Source organism: Octodon degus, unplaced genomic scaffold, assembly GCF_000260255.1.
Source record: "Octodon degus isolate 3935 unplaced genomic scaffold, OctDeg1.0 scaffold00290, whole genome shotgun sequence".
Lineage (NCBI taxonomy): Eukaryota > Metazoa > Chordata > Mammalia > Rodentia > Octodontidae > Octodon > Octodon degus.
The window spans coordinates 1,285,216-1,297,768 of record NW_004524866.1 but is presented as its reverse complement, the minus strand read 5'-3'; the positions used below and the strand labels follow the sequence as shown (position 1 = coordinate 1,297,768).

The 12,553-nt window shown below is 36.2% G+C and overlaps 1 protein-coding gene across 1 annotated transcript in view; it reads left to right on the top strand.

Moving 5' to 3' along the window:
* Nucleotides 1-545: 545 nt before the first annotated feature.
* LOC101564306 (vomeronasal type-2 receptor 116-like) overlaps nt 546-12,553 on the top strand; it is a 56,613-nt gene continuing 44,605 nt past the window's right edge. The window contains exons 1-2 of the mRNA XM_004647173.2: nt 546-615; nt 3,042-3,124. Of these exons, the coding sequence (XP_004647230.2) occupies nt 546-615; nt 3,042-3,124 (153 nt within the window). The remainder of the gene's footprint in view (nt 616-3,041; nt 3,125-12,553) is intronic.

Below are 12,553 nucleotides of genomic sequence, written 5' to 3'. Positions count from 1 at the left end.
TTATATTATTTGTATACTTTTTAACACAGCCATTGTACTGTTTAATATTCTTTAGCTCTAACCAGAGAGTATTGCTCTAGGTACCACATATCAACTGCCCTCCTTAAATGACAGGAGAAATTAGTTAACAACTTGAAAATTCCAAAACTGAGTATGAATTGAATTACAATGGGAAGAAAGTATATACATTATTCATGCATAATAATTAGCATATATATGTTATGAAAGGAAAATAAGTTGATAAAAAACGGAGGCAAAATAATTCTATATTTACAGTATATGTATTTATGTGGAGAAAGTCAAAATACTATCAAGGCTACAGTATTATGGCCACTGTATTTGCATTAGGATCATTTAAAATATTAAAATTAAATTTTCCACAAAAGGTTGTCATAAAAGACATACATTTTATTTTCCAAAACTTCTTTCCTTTTCTTTTCTCATTTTATAGGATTCTAAACTCCCTCCTGAGACTCTTGTTCTTGGACACAGAAACTCAGAAGTGCAAGGGCATTCTTCTCAGCCACAGACAGAGCTCACAGAGCATGAGTCTAGAGCAGGGCCCCCTGCAACAGCCGCCTGACCCTCTGAGCACATGTGAGGACAGCAGCGTAGGTAGGTCATTCTCTCCTCCTAGGAATACAAACAGATACTATATACCTGAACTAGCCTTGAAATCTGATAGTGCCTGATAGCTGGTCAGTTTCTCATCCCCCACTATACCCAGATGCTGTCTGATCACACTGGGCTCTCTTTAGTTAGGATCCTCCCGGGGGCATTACCTGGACTCCATCATGAGCCCCTCCTTGAGTGCAGTTTCTCAGTCAAAAAAAAATCTTTCTTATAATTGTCAAAGTGTGACATGAATAATTAATCTTCTCACACACTTTAGGAGATTTTTGAGCAGTTTTCTGAGTCATACACTCAAAACCATTGCTCATCTGTCACCAAAAAGCAGAAACAATAGCAAGAACAAGAATTAAAGCTTGCAATTTAGTGCATTTGTAAGGACACATAATTTAGAAAATGATGGAAGAAAAACACACATTCGGTGTGTGATGAGAAATGCCTATAATTCCAGCTGTTCACAAAATTTAAGTTGAGGAAGCCCGTCAGCCCAGAGGCTTCAGGTAGCACGATCATCACCAGATGTCCCTTTATCAAGAGCTATGTAAGCATAGGACAAGTGTCTAGGAATAAATAGAAGGGAAAGGCCCAAGTTGCTTACTCTGCTGCCCCTGCTCACAAATAAGGGCTAGTTTTAGAGACCATAATCCCAGCTGGTTAATGCAGAGGCCTGGATTTGCATATAAGAAAACTCTCCATCACCAAATTAAAAAGAATAAAACTAAATTTGCTAAGCTGGTGGTAAGTAATACATACATGATTACACAGAAGAAAAAAGTAGAGAAAAAGTTACATCACCAGGTCTGCAGGGTTTCCAATTGTGAAATTGTTATTCTAGTGCTGAGTAGCCCCTTTCTGTGGTTCTGATTGGGAAGAGTCTAGGTAGAGATACTTTCTATGGGTTAGATTCCAAAGAGCTCCCACTAGGGAGCCCCTTAAAAGGAGCTGCTGAGAAAAAAGCCTCAGTGTCACAACTTTATGCGTGACCATAATCAGGGAGTCTGTAGCACCCAAGAACCTGCCAAATATCTGAAGAAACATTTTCATCTTCTACACATGTTAGAAAGAAACACTTTGGGATATGGTGAGGTGAACAATGAGTTTCTGCTCATATCAGAATGCCAGCCAAACATCCTGATGTGTAATCTTTAGAACAAGGCAGTGGTACTGTGTTATGACCAAGGAAGATCTTTCTGTATTAAATTTTATTTCTTCATATGGGTTGCTGCCACAGGAACACTGTGGGTCAGCTTCTTCCGTAAAAATCAGTCATTGTTCCACTGACATCTCCTTTTCTTTCAAAAGCACACATCATTTACTGGAATTCTCTGACACTTTGGAAAATTCATTAATCATGTTTGTAAATAAGTACAATACATATATGTTTGTAATTGAGCACATCTATGACAACTAATATTTTAGGAAATCGCCTGATAAGGTATTATCTGAATAGAGAAAGGAGACACAATCCAACTCAGAAATAACTGCATTGGTAGGGAAAAGTCTCACAGATGACTCATCCCTTACTCTGGGCCCAGTTTGCAATTCTAGGAGTCGTAGGACACCCTAAGGTTCATTTGAAATAATAACTGAGTATTTTACAGGAAGAAATTATTCCAACCAGAAGGGTCAATATCAGAAGACACTCTGCAAAAAATGCAAGGAAATTTATGCATACCTAGAGAAACACCAGCAAATCCTTGATAGTCTAAGGGGATATTAGGTAACAGCCACTTAGCACTTAGTTCAATCCAAGGGATCAATTGAGATGAAGAGCATCACTTAATGTCATGCAGTGATATCGAGGTAGGAGGAAGAACCTGAACCACGGTGGATGGTGAGGTCCTGCTCAGGTTCTATGAGTGAAAACAAGAAGATAGGAAAACAAATAAAAAGAATATCTTCTTTCCACATTCAGAAGTATAAAAAGTGGACCAGGAATACCTATAAACAGGCCTCTTGTACACGTGTGGATGGGCAGCGAGGCAGCAGTATAGAGAATTTTGATGAAGCTATCTATAGCCATTATCCATATCCATAGACATTCTTATCCTAATATCCACAAGAAAACAAATAAGTGAAGGAGAGACTTACTGAATGAAATAGAAGTCTGTAATAGGCTTTATATCAAGGACACCAGTATAGTAGATATAGTAATAAAGAGACAAGAAACACCCAATCACCACATCTCCATCCATCTGCACACTGGTGCTCCTGAGGTGAAGGCAGCCTTCATTTTCAAAAGTGCACACTAAGGCAGGAAGCTGCAGGAGAAGGAAGAAAACAATGAAGGGAAACATCTTAGATGCCTACTCAAAGCTTATGGCTGAGTGAAGAGGAAACTTGCAATCTGAGTCAAGTAAATAAATACCTTATATGTGTGATGTGATTCAACCTGACACTTTCTGACTCAGGTGGACCGTCTGATGCTCCATCGCCTTTCAACAGTGGCTGCTCCATGTCCCTGGAGAAGTTTGCCACCAATATCCTCAGGCCTGTAAATCTGAGGTCTTGCATCCAAGAGAAAAACAGAAGGAAGAAGTTGTGATTGAGTTGCATTTTCTCCAGAGGGAGCCACCATAATGCAGTTCTACTGATAGCAGTATCCCAGGGGCCACCTCTGCCTGGGCAGATTTGCTCTCAAGTCTTTGTCAATAAGCCACTAGCATGGATGACACTAGCGGAGTTGTTAATAGATTGCACTAGAGCATTTAATGCTAGGATTATGTTGAAATATTCTGAAAAGCCTCAAGCTTGGTCAAGAAATACTAAGCATTATTCTTTCCAAAGTGGGAGATAAAGAGCTATCATTTGACAGGCCCATGACCAAGAGTTACAGCCACAGGACATTCCTTGTATATCTGAATTCTCTGTGTACCAGTTACATGCTCTGAAACTCATAGCCACACTTAATTTCCAATGTCTGGGGTACAAATTGCACTATATTCTGGAAATCCAAACGAGTGACTGAAGATCTGTGCAGAGATACAATGCACTTTGGAGTTGTGTGACTTAGCATACTTCCCCAATGCTTGGTCCTTTCAAGTATCTTCATTCCATGATTCAAAATATTGTCAGAATTCATTTCTATTTCTACATCCTTGAATTCCACCATGATTTAGGCTTTTATGAGAACAGGAATCTGTGTGACAAATTTCTTTTTCCCTTACCTTGAAGCAAAGGAGTAAGGCTGAAAATGACTTCTGTATTTCCAATCACTGAAACTTTTGAAAAGTAGGGAAGTGTAGGAAACATTCATAGCCCTCAAACTCAGTGAAATTTGTAGTGTAGATAGATTATTCTAAGTAATAATTTATTAGTTGAATGCATGCCGTCTTGTATTTGTCAAAATCTAAATAACCAGTACAAGGGATGAGCCTCAATGCAAATTTTGACTTTATTATATAGGTCTAAGCAAAGGCTTATAAATTTGTATGTTTCTCATTCTGTAGGGGTTTAATGTTCAGAATATCCATGGTTGCTGGCAAACAGAAGTTCCGTGTTATGTGTAAGACATTTGATATTAAGACAGATAGTGATGTTAAGGTCAACAGTCTCTAATACGGGCAATAATATCATTAAGTTTCTCTACTTGATATTTAACATGTAAAGTTTGAAAACCAAAAATTAGCAACTAGAGGCACCACAAGGATAGTCAATTTTGCCCTAGCACTCCAAGTTCAGTGAGGACTCAGGACATAAGAGAACCTATGCTGTGCCATCCTATAACTCAGCGGTGTCCCAAATTTTCTGATCATGGAGATATGGAGCCACAGAAGAAAGTGATTGATGATCTATACTGTGCCTATGGAGAGTCACCTAGAAAGAAAAAAATTATCTGAGGCTTTCACAGAGAGCAAATTGTTTAAGCAATGTCTGTGACTCATATAGATGGCTGACACTGACAACAGACATACAAAGCACTATACATGCTTCCAGCCTAAATCCTAAGGGGATTTGACAGACCTTGTCAAATATAAAATTTACATTTTTAGTTAAGTAGGTTTTTCTTTAACTTAGTCTTTTTTTCCAGCAGTAAAGGATAACCATGAAAGATAAAGTTATGCCATATTAATATGCTGAGCTGTAAAAGGCTCAAGTCAGCAACTCCTGATAATTACCAGATCTGCTGATAACCCATTACTATCATGGACTATTGGACTATATTGGGTTATTTTGCTGAATTAAGTACCTGAAATCTTTAGACTTGTTTCAAGTATGAGAACATCTTGTAAACACTTCTCCAAATACAGCTTCTCTAACTGAAGTGGAAAACCCATCGCTGAAAAAGAAAAATGTTAAACGGGGCTATGTTGGGAGCCAAGCTAGAAAATTAATCAAATATGTGAAGGTGGGAGTTGGCAGAGTGCCTAAAACAAGCAAGCTACCTCACTCCTGAAATGAACATCCTGTCCGGTTAATGTTTTCAACCCAGTGTTATAACCCACTTCACAAAAGTGTAAATAAAGGACAGTTTTGTTATAAAAAAGGAGGTGGAAGAAAAAAAATATATATGAGAGTTAGGATACATATACAACTATTTTCTCTTAGTTCACCAAGAATAAAAGTTTGTACTAATATTTTTTTAGAAAATATATCATGTCTGCATCTTGTCCTCCCTATAACTACAATGGAGACAACAATATACAATGTATTATTATTGTATATGTCCTACTAACCTGCTTTGAAACTGTTTCATTGCTATTCTTTTTTTCTCTTTAAAATGAATACAAATTCTAATAAAAATAAATTGTCTTGTTACTTATAGGTGATCTGTTAAAGATGAAAAGAAATGTTGACATTTGTAAGGAAAAACTTTAAATATTAAGTGTGAATAGCTTTAGAAAAGTTTTATTTCCCAATTTTGAAGATGTTGGCCCAGTGTCCTTACTAGCATTTGAAATTCAGCTAGTCAAGATAAAGTTGGGCTGTAAGTGCAAAATTGTCAAAGAGTTTGAAAAAATTCTATGCTGTAATGAACTTATAATAATTTTATAATAACTGTAATGCTTCATACAATGTGTCAATAGGAGAAGTTTAGATGCTCAATTAGGTAATTCAGGAATTCCATATCCTGAATTGTAGAGAATATGCCCAAGCACGTAATGCCTGATTTATTGTGTCAACTTGAGAAGCTTAGTAGTGACCTGGAGGCATCCAGGATCCTCATTTTGTAACACTCCTGAGCATGTGCAAGAGCGTTGCATGGAAAGGGTGTGAACACTACAACTGACCTTGGTGGAGGTGTGTGCTTACAACCTAATTGGAAGAATGAGGCATGATTTCTCTTTTGTTCGTCCTGCTTTTAATTACTTTTTGACCTCTGTTATCTGCTGGCTTTGGAGCCAGATGATTATGGGTGAAAACCTCTAGAAAGCTGTGAGATAAGTAAAGCTGTCTTCCTTTAACTTTGGTTGTTGGGTATTTTTTGTCTTATGAATGAGAAAAATGTAATTAATAATTATATAACATGATATCAATATGCTGAGATGTAAAAGGCTCAAGTCAACAACTTCTGACATTGCCGGTTCTGCTCATAACTCACTACTACTGATATCATGACTGCATCTTGTACTCTGAAGAAATACTATGAAGACAACAATATGCAATGCATTAATTATTGTAACTATCCTACTAATGTATTTTGAAATCGTCTCAACTTCTTTCCAATTAAAACTAATAAAAGATGATATGTTGAATCTAATAGGTTTAATAAATTCTATAAAGACATTTTTAAATATAAATTTTATGTATCTGTTGACCTGGGTATTGTAAGTTGTATCCCACTAGAACATAAACATATTTGAGAACATTGAGTCCTCTACATAAATACATGACTTGTCAAACTCAAGCCTTCTTCTCTAACTTGGGTTAGACTATTCTCTGGATTGAACTGTGTTTCCAGTGCAGTGTAAAAGCCTGATGCCTGGTATTTGTGAATGTGCTGCAACAAAATAAATAGAATGGTTTTATAATTTAAGATGAAGTTACTGTGAAATCAGTGTGGAGATCCCTAAATTTTAGGATTAGAGGTCCCACTCAACCTAGTTATTTCTCTCCTGTGTATTTTCCCAGAACTGAAAACATCATATTATAGCTATATATGTACCCCCACATTTATAGCAGCAAAATTTACCGTAGTCAAATCTTGCAAACAACACAAATGCCCATCAACTGAAGCCTGGAAAATATGTGCAAGCATCATATTGTCTTCATAGCGCAAGAACCTGAAAGAGTAAATAAAATTCGAAAGGTACAGTAGATACTGTGAAAGGAAAATAACATATTCAAAGGGATGGAACATTTGGGATAAGATAAGGGAGACAAAAAAAATGAGGAAAGGAAAAAATATGTCTATACACAGGATGGCTTGGATAGTTGTACTGCTGATTACTACTTACCTATTAAAGCTAACAATTGATATTATTTTTTTATTTTTAATGTTTAACCCATGTTAAATGTTTATATTTGGCAATCTGAGCAACTATTTTTTTTCTGAAACGGGATTGAACGCAGGCCCTTGCACATGCCAGGGAAGCGCTTATCCCATGGAGCCATCTCCCCAACCCCTGAGCAACTAATTTGAAATGAACTATGTGAAATGTAACAACCACTGTTGAATTCTTCTCATTTTCTTTAATTAAATTCTATATAGTTTCTAAAGTTTTAACTTTTTACTAATTTTTCCTCTTTTCTTCAATAGGGTTATTATGGTAGATCCTGACCCAATATATTTCAACTCATTTTCCTTAAGTACAGACTATTCCTGGAGAAGCTGTGACATTCATTGTATATCTTCCTACTACTAATACCCACAAGCATCACTGGAGAGAACAAAAGAAAAATATTTTAAACAAAAAGACCAAAATAAGGAGCAAAATGTAATCTCAGAAAGCTAACCCACCCAAAACAAATCCAGGAGACAGCAACATAGAAGAATTTGATGATTACACAAATAAAATTTCACAAATGATAGCAAATGAAATAAATAATAACTTCATAAGGCTATAAGAAAATCAGATCAGAAATGATCTCTCAGATAAAATGAAATAACAATAGAAAAAAAATTGCTTAGCATACCTAGAGAAAACAGAACTAAATAACAGAGGAACATACAAAAGTGATGGAGAAGCTCAATCCAAGCAAGTGTGGGGGTGACGTCCTGCACTTGCCTGTGCTGGTTGGATCTCCCCAAATCAAGCCCAGGCCAGCCCCGTGAGACCTTCCGTCATGTTCTCGGGGTGCTTTCTGCCGAGCTCTCTAAGGATCCCTCCACCCCATACAAAATGACAAAGACAAAGAGCAAAATGCTATCTCAAGCCCAGATCCCACTCAAAACAAGTACAGATGACACTAATACAGAGCAAATTGGGAATCAAGCAGTTGAGATGTCTGAAACAATAGCATCTGAAGAAAAGAAACAACTGCAGAAAGGTATAGAAGAACTCAGATCAGAAATAACTCTGAAATAAAAAAAGAAAACTCTGAATTCACAGCATCTGAAGTAAGAAATCAAATGCAGAAACATATAGAGAAAATCAGATCAGAAATACTCTGTATAGTAAAAGAATTAATGTCTGTTTATCAAGAAGACAGAGATAAATAAAAAAACAGTGGAGATTAGAAAAACGATGGATTCCTTGAATGAGCAATACAGGAACGAAATAGATCATAAGAAGCAGAGCCAAAGAGATACAGAAGAACTTAAAATCTCAATCACAAGCTTGTAAAAATCTGAGTGAAAGTGAAGATACAGTTTCAGATCTTGAAGACGACATTACAGCTAGTAAAAAGGTAAGAAAAACCCTCTTAGAATGCAAATAGAATGCAGGAAAAAATAATTCATCACCTGCAAGATGATGCAAAGATGAATAACGTGAGAATAACAGGCATCAATGAGAAAGAACGAGTCAATACAAATGATATAAAAAGAGTATCTGCAGAAGTAATAGCAGAAGACTTCCCAAATATGAGGAAACAATCTGACATTCAGGTAACTGAAGCATACAGAACACCAAGTAGCTTCAACCCAATGAAAAACACACTGAGACATATAATTATCAAGATCCCAGAAATCCAGCATAAGAACAATATGCTGAAAGCCACTAGAGAAAAGAAAGAGATCACATGTAAAGGAAAACCCATCAGAATAACAGCAGACTTCTCTTCACATACTATGAAGAAAGAAGAGCATAGAGCAGAGAACGTCAAGTCCTCTAAGAAAACAAATTCCAGCCCAGACTACTACACCCTGCAAAACTCTCTTTCAAGTTTGATGAGAAGTGAAATACTTCCATGACAAAGAACGACTAAAGAATTTTATGATGAGAAAGCCAACACTGCACAGACTACCGAAAGATGTTCTAGAGAGGGACCAAAATGATCAGAACCCGATGAATGAGAACAGAAGAAAAAAACTAAAAATGGCAAACAATTAAACACAGGAGAAAAAGGCAAAAGGAGTAAACAACAGCAGGTAAACAGCATGTTGTTCATAAATCGTTATGTCTTAATTATAACTATTAATGTAAATGGACTCAGTGCACCAATTAAATAAATAGATTGGTATAGTGGATTAGGAGACAAAATCCAACAATATGCTACACAAGAAACACATTTAACTCATAAAGACATCCATAGGTTGAAAGTCAAAGGATGGAACACAATACTACATGCCCCAGCACCTCAGAAAAAAGCAAAGGCAGGAATCCTGCTCTCAGACAGCCTCAACTTCAAATCAAGAATGATCAAATGAAGTAAAGAAGGCCACTGTATACTGGTTTGGGGAAAAATTCAAGAGGAAGTGGTAGCACTCATAAGTATTTATGCACCAAACAAGGGAGCACTCAACTATATAAGACAAATCTTAATGAACATGAAAAATACAATATCTAACAGCATAATCTTAACAGGAGATCTTAACACCCCTTTTTCCCATAGAGACTGGTCAAACACAAAAATTAGCAAAGAAATAGCAGGACTGAACAAGATCTTGGAACAAATGGACTTAGTGGAAATATACAGAAGGTTCCATCCAAAAACAGCTGAATACACATTTTTTTTCAGCTGCACCTGGGTCATACTTGTCCATATGACATGCTTAAGGACATGCAAGAAAACAAAAATTACCCCTTTCATATTATCTGACCACAGTGCAATGAAACTGGAAATAAACCACAAAAACCGCATAAATACATGGAAATTAAACAACACTCTACTCAGCAACCAATGGGTCACAGATGAAATTAAAGAAGAAATTCAACAATATCTACAATTCAAGGATAATTCAAGCACAACATATCGGAACTTATGGGATACAATGAATGCAGTACTTAGAGGGAAATTTATAGATGTAAACTCACACATTAGGAAAACAGAAGGGAAGCAAATAAACACCCTAATATTGCACTTCTAACATCTACAAAGGAAGAGGAAATCAAACCCAGAGCCCAAAGATGGGAAGATATCATAATGACTAGATCACAAATTGATTCAATTGAGATGAAGAAAACAGTTCAAAGAATTAACGAATCAAAACGTTGGTGTCCCGTTGAAAAAATACATTGGGATATGTTTATAAATCACTTCTTCACCAACAGGCACCATTATTTTATTCTACATACTTATACCATGTTCCAATGAGCCTTCTCCTCCCATGTGGATTTTGTCCCAAACCTTCATCTACAAGCTATTTGCATGGAAAGCATTAGGGGTGATGCAAATGGGTTGCACAGAGGGTTCCCTCTTAGAAATTTCTGAAATGACCTTGGGAGACGCAATCTTGGTGATGAAGATTGGGCATTACACCCACCCCCAAAGGTTAAGAAATTACAGCCACATACACTGAGGAATCAGTGTGGCTAAAGTACCTTCACTGCATTGTCCATTCTTTCTGAGTCATGTGTGGATAATAAAAAACAATTGTCAATCAGATATTTACTCCAATCTCTAAAGAACCAGTTATTACATATACTCAGAAATTCCAAATTATTCAGTGTTAACAAAGAAATATGTTGTATTTCTGAGACCTTCATCATTCTATAGAGTACTTTCAAACATGGTATTTCCATGGCTTAATGTATTATCACTATCTGCTCCTACAACAATAATTTGGGGCCCCACATTGTTAATACATTTATGACAACCTAGGAATTGGTTCACTCTAAGGCAAAGGAACGATATTGGAATGTACTGTTGCATCGTTCACTACCAAAATATTGGGTATGAGAGTCACACATATAGCCCATTACACCACCAGAGATCCAATGAGTATACAAAGCAATGAGGTTATTATCTGTAGTTCTGAAATGGTTGGATACATAGCATTTGGCAATGGTCAACTTTTAAAGAATATAAAACATGTATTGTGACCCTAATGTAAACTGGGACGTTGTTTTATTGTTGGAATATTATTGGCCTTTGAATAATGGTATGCAATAATAGTTCGAATGGCTAAAAAAAAGAAATATATTTTCACATTTATTGCTGAAAACTTAAAACACTTACAAATGGTCATTACCTCTTAAGGAAAACATAATTCCAAACTTGATACTTACTATTCCATGTAACGGTTGAAGATCTAAAAACTACTTACCCCAAACAAAGATAAATTACAAATGAAAAATGTACACATTTCAAATCTTACACATAAAAATGAATACATAAATTAACAATACCATAATATTAAATGTATATTAATATATGAGTATATTGAGGACTTTACCTGAGGTGTTATGTATAATTAATTTTTTAAAGTGAAGGGATTCAGAAGACAGTGCTACACAAAATGACAAGAAGGAACAAAATACAACCTCAGAACACAAGCCCACCTATAACAAGTGCAGAGGACACTAACACAGAATAAAATGGAAATCAAACAGCTGAAATCAATGAATCAATGGCTTCTGAAATGAAGAAACAGCTGCAGAAAGGTATAAAGGACCTAAGATTGGAATAAAAAAGAAATCCCTGAATTAATAACATCTGCACTAAAGAATCAAATGCAGAAACATATGGAAGAAACTCAGTGCCCACCCAGAACAAGTGTGGAGGACACTAGCTCGGCTCAAATGCATGAATTAATAGTGTTGATAGTAAATAAGCAACAGCAGAAAGATATAGAGGAAATCAGAGCGCAATTCTTTTCTAAAATAAAAAAAAGAACTCTCAGAACTCATAGCATCTAAAGTAAAGAAGCAACTACAGAAACATAGGGAGGAAACCGAATCTGAAATAAACACTGCAGTAAAAGAATTTATAACTGCTTCTAAAGAAGATATTGATAAAAATATAGAGGAGATTAGAAAAATGACGGATTCCTTGAATGAGCAACACAGGAAAGAAATAGAACTTAGGAAGCAGAGTCAAAGAGATATAGAGGAAATTAAGAACTAAACCACAAGCTTGCAAAACTGTTTAAGTCAATGTGAAGACAGAGTTTCAGATCTTAAAGATGCTGGTACAGCTAGTGAAAAGTTAAGAAAGGATCTCTTAAAAACAAGGAGGATGCAGAAAATATTCCATCACCTGCAAGATGATGCAAAGATGAACAATGTGAGACTAATAGGCATCAGTGACAAAGAAGGAGTCAACACAAATGACATTAAAAAAATATGGGCAGAAATAATAGCAGAAAACTCCCCAAATATGAGGAAACAATCTGACATTCAGGTAACTGAAGCATACAGAACTCCAAGGAACCTCAACCCAATTAAAGCACACCAAGACATATAATAGTCAAGATCCCAGAAATTCAGCACAAGAATAATCAACTGAATGCCACTGGACAAAAGAAGCAGATCACATTGAAAGGAAAACCCCTCAGAATTATGGCTGACTTCCATTCACTAAACATGCAGGAAAGAAGAGCATGGAGCAGAGTACTTCAGGTCCTCTATGAAAACAAATTCCAGCCCAGACTACTATA